This window comes from Rhinoraja longicauda, chromosome 33 (genome assembly GCF_053455715.1).
Source record: "Rhinoraja longicauda isolate Sanriku21f chromosome 33, sRhiLon1.1, whole genome shotgun sequence".
Taxonomy (NCBI): domain Eukaryota; kingdom Metazoa; phylum Chordata; class Chondrichthyes; order Rajiformes; family Arhynchobatidae; genus Rhinoraja; species Rhinoraja longicauda.
The window spans coordinates 10,494,973-10,513,729 of NC_135985.1; the positions used below are offsets into that span (position 1 = coordinate 10,494,973).

Below are 18,757 nucleotides of genomic sequence, written 5' to 3' on the forward strand. Positions count from 1 at the left end.
TGTAAAGTAAGAAACAACAAGAAATCCATTTCAGCCTATTTTTGGTGTAATCAGTTTAAAAAATGATTTAAAATCTGGATTAAACATAGGAAATATTGTGCATAATAAACCAATTGACTACTTCTATTTTTTTCCAATTATTTTGTCCTATTAGGTTTATAGGAGATGTAGTAGAAAACTTTTAAAAAAGGAGATTGGCAGGCGAGATCAAAGAGAATCCCAAAATCTTTTACGTACATTAGAGGCAAGAGGATAGCTAGAAAAAGAATAGGTCACTTCAGGGAAGAAAAGGTTTATTTGGAAATGGATAAAAGAGCATGGAAATAGGATTTGAGTAGGATCCTAAATAGGCACTTCTCATTGATATTCACCAGGGAGAAGCATATGGAGGATAGAGAGTTAGGGGAGCGGTACATTGATATTCTGGACCAGGAAAGAAAAAACATTTGAGATAGTACCACACATTAAAGTGGGTAAATCCTTAAGCCTGTTGGGGTCTATCCAGGGAGTTTTGCATCTTCTTAAGCCACAGGTGAGGTAAAGGAAGACTGGATTGGAATGGTTTAAACAATATTACCGGGAATGGAGGGCTTTAGTTGTAAGGAGCGATTGGATAGACTGGGTTTATTCTCATGAGAACACAGGAAGCTGATGGATGGTTGAATTGAGGTGTATAAAATTAAAAGATCCATGGATAAGGCAGATAGAGTCCTTTTCCCAGGGTGAAAGAGTCGAAAACTAAAGGCATAAGCTGAGAGGGGATGAATTTAAAGGAAAATTGAATAGCAAACTTTTTCCATACAGGTGTGATTATAGACAATGAGCTGCCAGGGAAAATGGTTGAGGGGATGCAATTAGAATGTTTAAAAATCATTTAGATTAAGTACTTGGATAGGAAAATAGTAGAAGGACACAAGCCTTAAACAGACAAATGGGATTAGCATTTATAGGCAATAGTTGTGACATGGATGGGATGGGCCATTGGTCCTGTTTCTGAGCTAATACAACTTGATGACCCTACCATTCATTGTGTACACCGTATCCAAAGTTCATCACCTGGCACTTATCTAGAGTAAATTTAATCTGTCATTACATTGCCATTTTACCAGCTGAGCAATATAATTCTACAATGTAGGACTCCAACCCCCCCCCCCTTCAACAGCACTACTGAGTGTTTTGTGTCATCTATACATTAATATCTAAGACATGAATGTATATAATGATCACAAGTTCTAATCTTCGACCTGAAACTTTAACTGTTACTCTTTCCACAGATGCAGTTCCACCTGTTGAGTGTTTCAGCCTTTTCTGTTTCGATTTCAGACTTCCAGCAGCTGCAGTTTTGTATTAATTTCCAACTAATTCACTTAACAGAAAATGGTTACACTTTTTAATGTTTTTTATCAGTGATTTGTTTAACAATAATGTCGTTTAATACAATTTTACTCTAGTGAATGGAACCAACCTCTTTCTCGATATTATTGATTTTTTTAAAATAATCCAGTGACTACAAATATCCGAACTGTAATTCCTGGGCCTTTGTCCCTCGGTGCAGGATTTTACCGGCATTAGAGGTTTACACTCGATGCGATGCGATGCGATGAGCTAAGCCAAAGGCAAGGCTGTGGAAACGAGGCTGTGCATCGCAGCCTGAACTCGGAGCCGGCGTCTGCAGCTCGGCTCCCTGCACACCGACACCGAGTTACCAGCTCGGCTTTGGAGGCGGGTACATCGCATGTGGTCGTGCTTATTTCTCGCTTCAGGTCGGGGATGCGCTTGAGATCCTAGTGCATGGCTCGCTGTCCCGAGCGTTTCGCTGCCAGGTGATGTCAGATGCCACGTGGATTTTGTTTTGGTTCCAGCTGCAATCAACGACAACAAAAGCAGAGGAAAGAAAGGTATTAGTTTGACCGGGCGAAAAGCCGAGATTGGTACTAGGGACCATGCCGCGGTAAAATACAAAGGTTTCACCTACTATTTCTGAGCATCAATTCCAAGGTTTCACATTGTGTGTGTGTTCCCCTTTACACTGAAAACCCAAATTATTTTAAATGGAAAGGAACGCTGGATTGACGATAGTCTAACTTTAAATATATTTGCTCAGAGAAAAGAAAATGAATGAAATATTCAACTTTTAACCTGTCTTTATTTCCATGTCTTTAAATAATGTAATTAGAACTGCACGTTGTTCTTTTACTTAAACGATGAGAAATCCTTCCAACTTAAGTTGAAGTGTCCTTTTTCTGCCTTCCTCTCACTTCTGTTGACTGACAGTCCATCAACTCCCACCCTCGTTCAGCGGTCTCCAATACTGTGCAACATTACTGGAAACAGAGTAGAATTCTGCCAGGCAGATCCTAGTGCGTGGTGGTTTACACAAATAATAAATAGACGTTTGTTTCTATTGAAGAGTAAACTTAATGTCAATGATGTATGTCTGGCCCTAATTTGAAAAGTTCAGACACGGCTAGCCAGCTTGGAGTTCGCCGCTTGGGATGTTATAAAATTACTTTAGCGGAATATTTGGCAGGAGAGTGAGAAGACGGCTGAGAGAATAGTTTATCTTCAGCTTTTGGATGAAAAACACGAGCCATACCATTAAGAGTAACTGCCGCAGGGAAATTATTGGACCAAGGTAAGTGAGATTTGTAGGTGTTGGAAATTGGGCTGACATCTGATAATTAACTATGTACAGTGCGGTTGAAAAAAACGAATATGGTACTTTTGAAGAGCAGAGAGCTTTTCAGTAAATGATATTTTGCAACTGTGAAATCTGGAGTTATAATCAGATATAAAAAATATTCATTTTTAACCAAAAGCGGGATTGGCTCAAATGGTGAGGTTTGGAAAGAGATTCAAAGATTCAATTTAAAATTAATTAGTGTTTGAAAGTGAATTCTTTTTTTGTGCTGTTAAGTTGTTTCATTCCATTAATTGTGGCTTTTATTCCATTGGAATATTGTGAAAATTCACATTACCTATTTAGATCTTTGATTTAAAAAAAGAAACTGACCTCCTTAATTGAAAAGAGCAGCCTCCATAACAATCAAATGTGCTTGCTTGTGTGAAGACATTGATGACTGTGGAGTTCAAGGGACACAAATTTCCTGTGTGTTCATAGTTTTAGTCACATCATTGCTGTGAATTTAGTTTGTAACATTGCGACCAACAAGTAACAGTGAATGGAGTTCCAGAGGTCAGAAATATATATATTTATTCGGGAAGTAATTTGGAAGAAAACAACAAATCTTTCAACCAAACCCTTTTTTTCTTGCTACCCACTTTTCTAATTTGATAGTTACTCACAATTTCCATGGATGGTAGGTTAAATTTAAATGTTTATCTAATGACTGGGTTATGCAGCAGTTTGGGTGGAGACAGAAATTTCAGGCCAAATGACAAGAACAATGGTGCAGCTGGTAGCGCCGCTGCCTCACATCACCAGGGACCCGGGTTCAATCCTGACCTTGGGTACTGTCTGTGTGGAGTTTGCATGTTCTCCCTGTGACTGTGTGGGTTTCCTCCAGGTGTTCCGGTTTCATCTTGCATCCCAAAGGCATGTGGGTATGTTGGTTAATCGGCCTCTGTAAATTTCCCCCAGTGTGCAGAGTGGATGGGAAAGTGGGATAACATAGAACTAGTGTGAACGAGTAATTAATGGTCGGCATGGACACTGCCGAAGGGCTTGTTTTCATGCTATAACTCTAAAATAATGAACACAAACAACTTAAATTTGAAGTAAATACAAGACGTAGAAAATGAACAGGAAGAGTGATGAATGGGATGGTCATTTAAGAAGATGTATGGAAACAAAAGGTTTAGAATCGAGAAATTAAAATAATCTGGTGACAAGGAAGAGGCTTATGAAACTTTAAATATGACAGCGGAAAGGCTGATATATTCCATGTATAGATGTTATCCAAAGGCAGTAATTACTTCTCCCCTGTCCTTTCATCCGCCAATACCATCTCCACACCCAGTGGCTCACCTGCAATCCTCCTTAAGACATGGTTACAGTGATCATCAAGGACACAAGGAACTGCAGATGTTGTTTTACAATGTTAATTTGATGATCACTGATTGGTTTCACTGTGGTGGGTTGTATGATGTTAATTTTGACTTTTTGTTGTCATTTTCAGATTCAAAATGCAAACAGATGTAACCCCCAAGGTCCAATCTTCCCTCAAAGACAATTGCACCAACTGCACAGCTAAGAGGTTTTCGCAACGTACAATACCTCAGTCCCTTCATTTATGGCCTCATCAAAAGCATTTGCTGTTTCAAAATGTCTCGCCTGCATTGGAAGCTGCTCCCAGGCTTTTCATGCCTGAGGATCATACACTAAAGAAAAGGAGGAGAGTGTTTTCTAGTCCAGAGATAGCAAGAGAATTTACACTTCACCTGCTGTATTTTGCATTTTTTGCTGTAGCTGCACTGGGTATACTTCACTGGTATGGCATGATACAGTTATTCCAAGGAAATACTTGCAAAGGTAAGCTAGACAGCATTAAAACTACTGAAAAAGGGAATATAGATATGATATGGAAAGATGGTGAACATAAGTAGTGAGAGGTGCCATGAAACCAAAAGGAAAGAATAAAAGTAAATAGTACATTAGACTCAGATCTGCGAGAAATTTCAAACTTGACAAAAGATAAAAAGGATAACAGGTTCATTGCACACAGATGGATGGGAAATTACAAAGAAAATAGAGCAGCGGCAGAACAAGATAGTAGAAAATTACAGTACATTTGGCATCCCAGGAAACTAATAAAACAAAATCAAAGACTGGAATCAACTAAGTTCGAGTGAGGTAGAAGATGGTATAGGAAAAATAATGGCACTTAATGACTTACAAACTTACAAATCCTATAATATTCCATAGATGTCTTGGTTCAGGAATTAGCTCTTTTGATTGGAAAACAATGAACGTTTACTTAAAGAAAAATCAGATTTTTTTTAACATAATGGATTGTGCAGGATGTATTAAAATTTGTAATAGCGCAGAATAGCTGAAGGGTGAGATTATTGGAGGGATCTACTTCTGGGTAGGTCCAGCTGGACTGGATTTTTGTTTGGGAAGGGGAGAATTAATGTAGAAGATTGTATTTATGGATACTTTTTATACACTTGAAGGCTTTCAATAAGGTTCTATATAATAAACTTTGGAATAATAAAAATCCACAGACGGGTGAAGCTATTGACCTGGTTGGGAATTTAGTTAGAAAGTAAAAGGTAGAAATGATTAATAATTGATATGTACAAGTATTTTGAGAAATGACCTTTGGTGTCCCTTAAGTATCTGTGCTGGTGTATTAAGTATTAGATAGATTATGCAACAGAGACCATGTTGGGACAATCTTTGTGATGCTACGCAACTGTTTAATGATGTTCTTTTGAACATTTTGAAATGTTTGAATACATTAAGATATAATGCCACTAACCATGTATGACATCACCCTCACAAGAGTTGAGAAGATGGAAAGAACAATCAGCTCTTTTGTGAGAAAGTGGTTAGGTGTTCCTCAATGCCTGAGCAACGTAGGCCTGTACGGTCAGGGGGTACTTCAGCTGCCTCTCTCTAGCCTCACAGAGGAGTTCAAGTGCACTAATGTCAGACTAGAGATGACCCTGGCAGAATCGAGGGACACTGTCATCCGAGCTGCTGCCCCAACCCTGGCAACAGGAAGAAAGTGGACGGCTAAGAATGCGACACAGCAGGCAAAATCTGCTCTCCACCAAGGCGACATGATTGGGCAAGTCCAACACGGACGAAGTGGCTTGGGGCTTGGCGAAAAGCGACCTTGCTGGAACAAGGCATCCTCACTGGAGCGCCGGAAGTTGGTCACGGCCGAAGTCCGCCGACAGGAGGAGTCGAGTAGGTGTGCCAAGGCTGTGTCGCAAGCTAAACAGGGCCAGTGGATGAGATGGGAGAGTGTGGAAAAGCGGAAGATCAGCTGGAAGGACATGTGGGAGATGGAGGCGAGCAGGATAAGCTTCCTCATTCGGGCAACCTATGATGTCCTTCCTAGCCCAAAAAATCTCAACCAATGGCTGGGCGAAGATCCATCATGCCCCCTGTGTTCAACACCAGCCACGCTTAAGCACATCCTCACTGGGTGTAAAGTAAGCCTCTCCCAAGGACAGTCCACCTGGAGACATAATCAAGTGCTCAAATGCCTGGCAGCGACTCTGGAAAGCAGGAGAACAACCAACAATGCCCTGACGCCCAGAACAACCAACCCAGTTATGCCAATTGCCTTTGTTCGGGAGGGGGAACAAAAACAACGGAAAATTCCACCAAGGACAAGGTTTGGACAGCTGGAGGCAGCCCGGGACTGGCAGATGCTGGTGGATGTGGACCAACGGCTTACAGTTCCACCAGAGATAGCCATCACCAACTTGAGGCCTGATCTTGTCCTCTGGTCCAACTCTCAGCGCATGGTGTATTTTGTGGAGCTCACAGTCCCTTGGGAGGATGCTGTGCAGGAAGCCTTTGAAAGAAATAAACTGCGCTACACAGACCTTGTAGCGGAGGCAGAACAGCGGGGCTGGAGAGCAAAGATCTGCCCGGTAGAAGTTGGATGTCGAGGATTTGTGGCAACATCTACCGTAAGACTGATGAAGGACCTGGGGATCAGCGGACAAGCCCTACGCCAGGCTATCAAGGAAACATCACAGGTGGCAGAGCAGAGTAGCCAGTGGCTCTGGCTGAAGAGGAAAGACCCAATCTGGTCTCCCAAATAAGCCGGCTAGGCAGATGTAGAGGGGGGTAGTTCTGGGACGTCAGAATGCACTGCTGAGTCTACTGGAGACGTCGTGGGTCCAATCAGCGAAACGTCGATGAAAGTAGGTGCCCACTTGATAACCCCAATGACGTGTCTGCCTAGCCTTTCTCAACATCGGAGGAGAATAGGTGAGTGCATAGGCCTCCCATTACCACCGGGAGCAAATTGACATTTGGCACTTTGGATTTCTAACATCTTGTCCTGTGTATTTGGAAACAAATACAAATACAAGTTGCTGCTGTTGTGAATATTACTTGTAAATCTGTCCTGCACAATTTCCCAGGATATTGCCAGTGCTCCAAGTTATATTATAAAGTGAAATTATATAAACTAGGTTTTGTATTACTGCACAGTCAAAGATTAAAGGGTGATTTGAACCAGATTTGAAGGATTAGGAAAGGAATTGAAAAGGAGGACAAAGCAAATCCTTTTCTGCTAGTTGGGAGTTCAAGGATGAAGGAATATTAGTTTTAACTAGAAGACAGGCCGCTTGGGAAGTAGTTCTTCATATTGCGAGTAATAGAAGGGCGAAGTATTTGCCCACAAAACATTATCTTTATTAATTTTAAATCTGAGGTTTTTAATTCCAGCTCAGGATATTGTCTGACATAAAATCAAGACACGTAGATGGAGTTAGGGCACCAATCTTACATAATCTCATAAAATGTTGCAGAATGTCTTATCCCACTTTAAAAAAAAATAATTTAAATAGTCTTTTCCACGTTTTTAGGAGGAAATTCCATCTCAGTGAGTTCCAGAAAAAAACATGCATTATTCATCTATAAAATTAAATTGTTTTCTTCCTGCTATTATATGTAAGACTGCACTATTTATTTAATTTCCATCTACTACAGGGTGCAACAAGACACCAGTTGTCTGAACCTGAAGAGAACTCTAAACTGGAAAATCACTGACGTCAAGAATGCCAGAAGCACTTGAATTATTCGGTGCTCTTATTATGTCTCTTCCAGATGTTGATAGAGACATGCAAACCCAACTTGTAAAAGCAGTTTGTTTTGTTGCTTTGTATTGGGCATAGGCCAAAGGGCGTACTACAACAGCTGAGAGCACATTATGTGCTCAGTGTAAAGTTTTAGTCGGTGTCTCTGTTGGAGAGTCACCCACATTAATTAATATCAACTCATTTAAAGGCAATATTTCAGCAAATAAACTGCTGCATCATTCAAGCTATTTGCAAGGGTTTGGTTAGTATCCTGATTAGCAGGTTGCTTATGCAGCTGACTTTCTGCAAAGCTGCTGAAAACAGATACTAATATTCCAAAGGCAATAACACAAAACTCTTGATTGTAAAGCAGAGTACACCAACTTCCCGTTGCCTCTTCAACATGATTTCAAAATCCAGTGGAAACAAAAACAGGAATTACTATTAGTAGCAACATAGAATCGGCCTACGTTGTACAAAGCAAGAGGGGTGCTTTTTAATTGAGGCAGGTGGTAGATATGTAGGAAGTGAATTTGAGCTAAGAACAGTGAAGAATTATATTACATGGCAGGGTATTGCATGGATGTTCCACTGGAGATCTTGGCAGAAGAGATGGAAAGTAGAATGCCGATATATCCTCAGAGAATTAAGGAGGTCCATTCTTGAAGTTAATTCTCAAGAGCTCGTGTGTGGTGTTAGAAGAAGCTCCTTGGCTTCACCTAAATGCTCCTTCAGGTACATTTTCCTATCACGAGCACCATCTGCCTCAGATGCCACTTAGTGCAAAGGTCCGATCACTCAGACAATAGGCAATAGGTGCAGGAGTAGGCCATCCGGCCCTTCGAGCCAGCACCACCATTCAATGTGATCATGGCTGATCATTCTCAATCAGCACCCCGTTCCTGCCTTCTCCCCATACCCCCTGACTCTGCTATCCTTAAGAGTTCTATCTAGCTCTCTCTTGAATGCATTCAGAGAATTGTCCTCCACTGCTTTCTGAGGCAGAGAATTCCACAGATTTACAACTCTCTGACTGAAAAAGTTTTTCCTCATCTCCATTCTAAATGGCCTACCCCTTATTCTTTATAACTGTGGCCCCTGGTTCTAGACTCCCCCAACATTGGGAACATGTTTCCTGCCTCTAACGTGTCCAACCCCTTAATAATCTTATATGTTTCGATAAGATCCCCTCTCATCCTTCTAAATTCCATGTATACACGCCTAGTCGCTCCAGTCTTTCAACATATGACAGTCCCGCCATTCCGGGAATTAACCTAGTAAACCTACGTTGCACGCCCTCAATAGCAAGAATATCCTTCCTCAAATTTGGAGACCAAAACTGCACACAGTACTCCAGGTGCGGTCTCACTAGGGCCCTGTACAACTGCAGAAGGACCTTTTTGCTCCTATACTCAACTCCTCTTGTTATGAAGGCCAACATTCCATTAGCTTTCTTCATTGCCTGCTGTACCTGCATGCTTCCTTTCAGTGACTGATGCACTAGAACACCTAGATCTCATTGTACGTCCCCTTTTCCTAACTTGACACCATTCAAATAATAATCTGCCTTCCTATTCTTACCACCAAAGTGGATAACCTCACAACTCAGCTCCCATCAATCTGTATTAATCAGGTCTTCAATGTTGGATTGCATCCTCATGCATAGAGGATAGCAGAAAAATAAAAATGACATGCGATGGGACATTAAGCAACCACTGCTTATGTCAGGCCAAGAGGAGAAAAACTAAGAGGGTGAGGTTCTACACCGCTTTCAAGAGAGAGCTGGATAGAACTCTTAAGGATAGCGGAGTGAGGGGGTATGGGGAGAAGGCAGGAACGGGGTACTGATTGAGAGTGATCAGCCATGATCGCATTGAATGGCGGTGCTGGCTCGAAGGGCTGAATGGCCTACTCCTGCACCTATTGTCTATTGTCTATTGTTGCAAAGAATAAACAGGTTCTGTTGCAAAGAGCTCATCTGAAGCAACCTAAAGAAGATGCACAATGAATGCATAGCTAGCAAGCATGCTCGAGATCTCCAAAATGAAGAATGTACAACTAGCTACTGTATATTCCAGAGTCTGATCTCTGTTGATTCAGTCTTTATTGCAACACAGATAGCAGCCATAAAGGAATAAAGAATAGCAGCAATAGGAATAACAAAGTCATACAGAAGGGAGGCCATATCAGGTCCTCCAAGCCTGTCCAGCATTCACTTGGATCAAGTATTAGTTGCACAAACCAACTTTTGCCACCTGGGCCTTTCGGCCCTCATATCTTAAAATATAGGTCTGTGCATTCTAATTCTAAAGCTGCAAAGCAAACCCACTATTTGATATTTCTTTCCTGTCCACGTTATTTTAATGATCTTGTAAAATGAGATCACCATAGTTCTCATAGTTCTTTCACCATAATTCTTTAGATATTTAAGACCAACCTGTCGCCACTAGAACACTTTCCTCCTGAGGATAGTGGATTGGCCCTTATCCTATTTGTGCTCTTGATATTTACTAACTTTTCACCAATTTTGAGGTACTCTATTTTATTTTAGGCACAAAAACATGCACTTTGTTAAGATTACAATCCATTTGCTGCCATTTTTCTTGTTTCTATAATCTATTAATATCAATTTAATTTATTGGTTCTACCTAAACCGCCCTTAATGGCGTGCATTGCAGTGGCTTCGATATTTTCCGATGCAACACTCTTGTGACATCTGAAAATTTGGAGATGTGGCTTTCCACTCCTTCATCCATGTATCAACAAATTTTGGGAGTAGTTGTGGTTCCAAAGTAGATCCCTGTTGGATGTACTTACATTCTGCCATTTGGACCGCATGTCCAGGTGACAGTATGCCATCCTCTCACTTTGTAGTAAATGTTGATGCAAAATATTAATGATTTTTTTAAAAATCAAGGAATCCTGCTTTGCTTCTGATTTTAACTAATGTTATAAAAAAATATTGATGTTCTTGTTTTTTCAAGCTTTTACTGTTCTGTGGCCATTTATTGTTCTTGCAATCTATCATAGTTGACAGGTTCTGGGTGTTGGTTCTTGTATTGAAAGATGAATTTTCTTTTAATTTCATGTTAAGCTCTTAGTCATAGATTACTAATTAATTGCCAACTGAAACTCTTTCCTCCTGAGGAAAGTACACTGGCACTTATCCCATTAAATTCCTTTATGAATACTTCATATTGGTATTTGTCTTTTTTCCCCCATTACAACTTATTGCAAACTGTCACTGTGTCAGTATTGAAGTTGGCTTGTCTTAAGTCTAGAATACTTCATGGCTGATTTTTCTAATTTTATTTTAATTATTATATTGATCTTGAATAGACAACTACTTTTAAATAAATATCCATGCACTTTCAGGCTGTTAATGAAATCTGATATATTGCTCATTACTAATATATCCAGCTATGTTGTCAGCTGTCAGAATGTTTTTGTTGCTGACCACTATCATGATAATTCTTGAGAAATGTACTTCCTTCCTGATAGGGTTTATCTGTATGGAAGTTGAAATCCTACTGCTAATGAATTACTCCACCCTTGTTACACATTTATCTAATCTATGAATTTGAGTTTAAGTCTTCAAATGCTACCAAGACAATACACAGTTCCCACCAGTATTTAAAATTATTTTCTATTTCTTAATTCTACTTGTAAGGCTTTCAGTGTCTGCTTACCACTGTATCTAGCTTTCCAATCAATTAGTAATTTTATCATTGACCTCACAATCTCCTCCAACCTGTCTTATTCTTAGCCCACAGCCAAGAGCAGTTATCTGGGAATTAGATTTTATTTTGTGCGTCCACCTCTCAAAATCCTGCTCCATTTTTCTTTCAGACATTCTAAAAAGGAAACCTGCAAATACTTGCATGTTCTCAATGTCTCAACTCACACTGAACTGCACGTAAGACTCCGTCATTGTCAAATGAGTCAAAATGACCCTCATCTCCCTTGACAAGCATGCATACTTGGCGGCACATTTTTGTGTAATGCTCAGAAAACACTCATTCAAGGCCAACTGAAGTTCTTGTATTCAAATCTCATTTAAATATATAAGTTAATAAATAATTTATGTTTAATGGTTATTAATTTTCATTTCACAGTTGCAGCCTCAGTCCATTTCTCAAACTTGCTCTGCAAGTTAGATCTTTACCCTTGCTCCAAATCATAGACTATGTATATTGACAAATAAACTTTGTGAAACATTTTCCCAATGCACAGACCTGCCTCTCCTCTCATCTGCCCATTTGACACACCATTGAACAGACTGTTTCCACAACCAGTTCATCAAATTCAAAGTTGGTATCAATGAACTATCCTGAGGTGACCCAGCAATTTAATGTTAGCCACAGATAAGTCCTTGGAAATTACAGATTCTACTTACTGTCTTCGTCCCTTATTTCAGCCCCTTTTGGTATGACATTCCTCTTTGAAGAAGTCCCTGTTTGATGGAACTTGTACTACCATTAATAAGGTGTGGCAACCAGATCACGATTAGCATGTCTGCATTCAATGCATCTTTGTGGTGCTTTCTTTGCCAAGGAATCTTCAATATTGAAGTCTAACTACCTCCCCTTTACATTCTATGACATTATCGACCAAATCTCTCGTCATCAGCATCCTCGATTAGAGTTGAGCCACAAAAATGCCAGGAAGGAAAATCTCTAACAAAAGATCATTTAATAACCTTCCCTTGACAGCCAATAACATTAACATTGTCAAGTCTACCACCATCAACATCCAAGGGGTCACCATTGATTAGAAAATCTGCTGGGCCAGACACCCAAGTTTTGTGGCTACAAGAAAAGATCAAATGCTGGGTTGGTTTTGGCCCTCTAACGCTTTCCACCATTTTATGCTTTCCACCATCAAAGAAGCACGTCAGAAGCATAATACAATGCTCTCCAATTGCCCGGATGAGGGAGGTTCTAGTGATACTCGAGATGCTTGACAGCATCCAGGACAAAGCAGGCCACTTGACTGGTGCTTATCAACCAACCTAACTATTTGTTCTCTCCACCACTTCCAGACATTTGTGTAGTGTTGTGGTCCTCGAATGCATTGCAAGTGCGTGCCTGGATTACTTGAACAGAGCCTTCAAAACCTATGTCCATCAAGAAGGACAAGGCCAATAGCCATGTCACACTATTACTCAGTATTACTCTTTCCTGTCTCGTACTGCTGCAAGAATGAAAAGTAGTGCAGCTCCAAATTTCTACAAATGCTTTGTATGATTGTCTACCTAAGATAATCCTAATAATTAAGATGAATTCTGGGGCAACTATCTCTTGGTGTTTAAACACAAACTACATCTTAACTTGTTCCTGCATCCAATGATTTCCTCTTGATGTAATTTTTAAAAATTCTGATCTTGGGGACTGGGCACTGTTGGCAAAGCCATCATTTATTGTCCTTCCTTGATTGCTCATTGAGGTGTTGATGAGCCACCATCAACTTAGTGGTTTGCTGGGCTGTTTCAAGTGGCATTAAAGAGTCAACCACAGGCAGTGATTTGAAGTCACATAATTGCCCAGATCAGTTAATCCTGGCAGATTTCATCTCCTGAAGGACATTTATGAAACTATGGGTTGTCATATATGACATCAGTAAATCTTATCAATGGTGAGGGGTGTTATTGGAGGGGATTCGAAGAGACAGGATCTATCTGCATTTGGAAAAGCAAGGACTAATTAGGGATAGTCAACATGGCTTTGTGCATGGGAACTTGTGTCTCTTGAATTTGATTGAGGTTTTGAAGGAGGTTACCAAGAGGATTGACACGGGTGGAGTGGTAGACGTTGACTATATGGACTTTAACAGGGTTTTTTACAATGCCCTGTATGGTAGGCCTGACTGGAAGGTGAGAACACATGGGATCCAGGAACGAGTAGGTGCATTACATACAAAATTAGCTGGGTGGAAGGAGTCAGATGGTGACAGTGGAGGATTGTTTTTCAGATTGGAAAGGATTGTGACCAGTGGTGTGCCACAGGAACGGTGTTGCATCCCCTGTTTTGTCATATACATTAACAATATAAATGCATTGATGGTAACTTTGTGAATGGCACCGAGATTGGTGGTGTGGTGGACACTGAGAAGATTGTCTGTTACAACGGATCTAGATCAACTGGGAAAGTGTGTAAAGCAATGGCAGATGGAATTTAACTCAAATGAGTGCGAATTAATGCATTTTGGTAAGTTAAAACAAAACGGGAGTATAAAACAGGGACGTGGGGAGTGTCATAAAACAGAGAGACCTAGAAAGTGACAACAAGGTAGATAACGTGGTGAAAAGAGCAAAGATTCATAGAATATTTGTCACTCAATAACGCTTATAAATCTGTTTAATAGTTTACAAGGAAGCAAAAATTTGCTGTGAAGTCTACCCTCACATTAATTCTTAAATTCTCATATTTCCATACTGCAAAAAATGGGAAAAAAATGTTCTTCAAAGGGAAAGCAAAAAGCGTCCATTTTTATAACATCTTCACCACCTGGAACTAAATGACTTGTGTCTAACAAAATACTTTTTGAAGATATGTCAAAATTTTGATGAAGGAACGCAATATGGCCTCTGTAACTCTACACCAGCACAATGGACACCTGATCTCCTTAAGGCAACCAAGGATCGTCAAATATATTATCTTGTCAAAAATGTAAAATGCTAATAACAAATTAAGTCGTCTTGTCTGAACACTTCAAAATGAGCAAAAGCAGTGGTGGGGGTGGGAGTACCAAATCCCACCACTCCCTCAGGGACTGGCCTGTGGTGTAAAAAAAAATCTGCCTTAAATCTCTCTAAAGTTCCCAACTTTTACTTCAGACCCATGGCTTCTGGTAATGGATTAGTCTGCCAAGAGTAAACGTTTCTTACTAATCTAATCTAATCTAATCTCCTCAGTTTTGTTTCTCAATCAGAACTCTTCTCAGTCTTTATTCTGAGGCAAACATTCCCAGCCTTTCCAGTCTCTCCTGATAATTGAAACACTTCACGTCCGACAACATACTGGTAAATATTCTTTTTCACCCTCGCTAGTGCAATCGCAATTTTTCCATAGTTGTGCCAACCAAAACTGCATAAAGTATTCTAGCTGTGGCCCAACTAATGTACTGTCAATCTGATAAGATTATTAATCCAGGACCCCAACTACTTTCTCAAGTGAACATGAAATGTTCTATGGTATCAATTTGAAATTGAAATTTAAAAATTCTTCAGTGTGCATGTCAATATTCATGCCTCGGTGAATTCCTAAATCAGATTATGTGCATATTATGGTGCTTATATACAACAAAACAAAATACTGTGCTGTGACTTTGTGTTTTGGGACATCTTGATACTGACAAAGGTGTGATCATAAATGCAGTCTGTCTTCATTGCATTTTAGAATATATAATAATAATAATAAACAGACGAGTATAAGTATTCATTAAGAGTTACAACCCATGTCGTTTATTTTTAAAAATCTGAATATTTAATTTCTGTTCTTCAGATGGTGATCAACAAATTCAAAGCACTCCTTGGAAGTTGTCATACTTCACAACCAACTCATCTGACATATACCCACTGTACAAACGATTTGTACGGAGCACAATACCAAGAAAAGACAAACAGGCGAAAAGTTTGCTGACTATCTACCAGAGAATGACAGAAGTAAAAGAAATACTGCTGCATTGTGACTCTCTTGTTAAAGTGACCAATTATGTTCTGAGAGAAGCTTTGGGGAAAACTTTGGAGTTCTTCCCACTTCCAACCTGTGATCAGAGGCTGAATAATCAGATTACCAAAGTTGATCCACTCATTCTTGTTAGGGTTAAGATAAAACCACAGTTACTTTACCAAGTCTTACACTTCCTGAAAGAGCTAGACTTGCTGGTAGATGCTCATCTAGCAAAAGCGTTCTACATTGTGAAGAAGCTAATGGTTATTAAGCAAGAAATGATATTGGGAAAAACAAGTAAAACCAATAATGAACATGGTATGTATCTGTTTATATTTTCTCCTTCCATGTAGATTTATTGAGATTCTAAATTTAAAAACATATGTGGAATTTGTTGATAAATGTGAATCCCAGGTGGAAAAACATTGCATATTTATTGTGTGGAAATCTTGGACTACTTCCAATATGTTGGAAGTCACCTGTCAATGATGGTAGACCCTGATTATGAAATTCACCATTGCCTGCACTACACACGTACAACCTTTGGTTATCTGAGGAAAACGATGTTTGAAGATCAGACCCTTTTACAAAACTCATAGTTTCCCAGGCAGCATTAATCCTGCTCTTCCTTATGTTTGAGTCTTTGATTACCTGTAACATCAAAACACTAGAAAGATACCATCAACACTGTCTCTGCAAACTCCTCCAGATTCATCAGCAAGGTAAGTGAGTCAATGTTAGCACCCTCTCCCATGTCGACATTCAAAGTGTTGATGCCCTAGTTACTCAGTTTGCCCCAATTGAGCAGATCCTGTCATTTGTCCACCCAGCATCAGCCTCCTGAAATGGACATCCTTTTCCGAGTACTGTCACAGAGAGAGATTACCATCTTGATGGGGGAGAAAGATTCCATGATGTTCTCAAAACCTCCTGGAAAAGATACAATTATCACATTGATTTCAGGGAATCACTGGCCCATGCTCTTCTCCAAAGTAGAGTAAATGCTTTCAATTGGCACTGAGAACCTAAAGTCAATAGTTTAGAACTACACAGAGCCCAATGTCATATCATATCATATCATATATCTACAGCCGGAAACAGGCCTTTTCGGCCCTCCAAGTCCGTGCCGCCCAGTGATCCCCGTACATTAACACTATCCTACACCCACTAGGGACAATTTTTACATTTACCCAGCCAATTAACCTACATACCTGTACGTCTTTGGAGTGTGGGAGGAAACCGAAGATCTCGGAGAAAACCCACGCAGGTCACGGGGAGAACGTACAAACTCCTTACAGTGCAGCACCCGTAGTCAGGATCGAACCTGTGTCTCCGGCGCTGCATTCGCTGTAAAGCAGCAACTCTACCGCTGCGCTACCGTGCCGCCCAAAGCAGAAGCAGAAGAAACACATCACTTCAGAAATTATCCTCCTGCCCATTCCAAAGGCACTTCATGCACCATATCTGTTTGACTCAATAAGTTTCATACTGACCTCAGCAATATGACCTTCAGAAACTGCAGAATTGGAGTAGCAACAAGTCATCCTTGACCTGAGAGATAAGGGATATGTCATTATAAGACTGATCCCAAAGAGAAACAAATATGAAGCAAAATACTATAATGACAGCCATGCAATGTAATTCAATAAATTAATCCTTTAGAACACAGAAATGTAATGAACTATACTCTCTAGTTTTGTGGACACTTAACCACCTATAGATTGTGTAGGAAAGAACTGCAGATGCTGGTTTAAATCAAAGATAGACACAAAATGCTGGATTAACTCAGCGGGTCAGTCAGCATCTCTGGAGAGAAGGAATGGGTGATGTTTGGCTCGAGATCCTTCTTCAGACTGATGTGAGGGGAGTGGACGGGACAGAGATAGAATGTAGTCGGAGACAGTAAGACTGGTGGGAGAACTGGGAAGGGGAGGAGATGGAGAGCGGGAAAGCAAAGGCTATTTGAAGTAGAGAAGTCAATGTTCATACCATTGGGGTGTAAGATACCCAAACGAAATACAAGGTGCTGTTCCTCCAGGGGAGGTGCTGTGCTGGGCCTCACTCTGACAATGGAGGAGGCCCAGGACAGAAAGGTCAGATTGGGAATGGGAGGGGGAGTTAAAGTGCTGAACAACTGGGAGATTTGTTCAGCAAAACGATCGCCAAGCCTGCGCTTGGTCACACCGATGTATAGAAGAGGATACCTGGAACAGCGGATATAGTAGATGAGGTTGGAGGAGGTGCAAGGGAACCTCTGCCTCACCTGAAAAGACAGTTGGGGTCCTTGGATGGAGTAGAGGGGGAAGGTAAAGGGATAGGTGTTTGCTGGGGAAAGTACCTGGGGAGGGGGTGGTTTGGGTGGGAAGGGACGAGTTGATCAGGGAGTTGCGGAGAGAACGGTCTCTGCGGAAAGCAGAAAGGGGTGGAGATGGGGAAAATGTGGCCAGTTGTGGGATCACGTTGGAGGTGACGAAAGTGTTGGAGGATTATATGCTGGATGCAACGGTTATTGGGGTGGAAGGTGAGGACAAGGGGGACTCCGTCCTTGTTGCAAATGGGGGGAGGGGGAGCAAAAGCAGAGCTGCGGGATATCGAGGAGACCCTAGTGAGAGCCTCATCTACAATGGAAGAGGGGAACCTCCGTTTCCTAAAGAATGAGGACATCTCCGATGATCTAGTATGGAAAACCCTAAAGAATGAGGACATCGCCGATGATCTAGTATGGAAAACATCGATGTCCTTATTCTTTAGGAAACAGTGGTTCCCCTCTTCCATTATTGATGAGGTTCTCACTAGGGTCTCCTCGACATCCTGCAGCTCTGCTCTTGCCCCCACCCCCCCTCCCCCCATTCGGAGCAAGGATAGAGTCCCCCTTGTCCTCACCTTCCACCCCATCAGCCGTCGCATACAGCATATAATCCTCCAACATTTTGGCCACCTCCAACGGGATCCCACTACTTGCCACATCTTCCCATCTCACCCCTTTCTGCTTTCTGCAGAGACCGTTCCCTCCACAACTCCCTGGTCAACTCATTCCTTCCCATCCAAATCACCCCCTCCCCAGGTACTTTCCCCTGCAACCGCAGGAGATGCAACACCTGTCCCTTTACCTCCCTCCTCTACACCATCCAAGGACCCCGACAGTCTCTCCAGGTGAGGCGGAGGTTCACTTGCACCTCCTCCAACCTCGTCTACTGTATCTGCTGTTCCAGGTGTCAACTTCTGTACATCAGCGAGTCCAAGCGCAGGCTCGGTGATCGTTTCGCTGAACCCCTCCGCTCAGTCCGCCTCAACCTACCTGATCTCCTGGTTGCTCAGCACTAAACTCCCCCTCCCATTCCCAATTTGACCTTTCT

At 41.1% G+C, this 18,757-nt stretch overlaps 1 protein-coding gene across 4 annotated transcripts in view; it reads left to right on the top strand.

Annotated features, from left to right (window-relative positions):
* The first annotated feature begins 1,798 nt into the window (after positions 1–1,798).
* Positions 1,799–18,757, top strand: part of LOC144609082 (cell surface hyaluronidase CEMIP2-like) — an 82,589-nt gene continuing 65,630 nt past the window's right edge. For 3 of the 4 annotated variants that reach the window (XM_078427449.1, XM_078427450.1, XM_078427451.1), the window contains exons 1-3: positions 2,470–2,635; positions 4,140–4,492; positions 15,234–15,719. In XM_078427449.1, the coding sequence (XP_078283575.1) occupies positions 2,577–2,635; positions 4,140–4,492; positions 15,234–15,719 (898 nt within the window). In that variant the 5' untranslated portion in view covers positions 2,470–2,576. Of the gene's footprint in view, positions 1,899–2,469; positions 2,636–4,139; positions 4,493–15,233; positions 15,720–18,757 lie in introns of those variants that run through there. The other variant, XM_078427448.1, reaches the window with a different exon arrangement.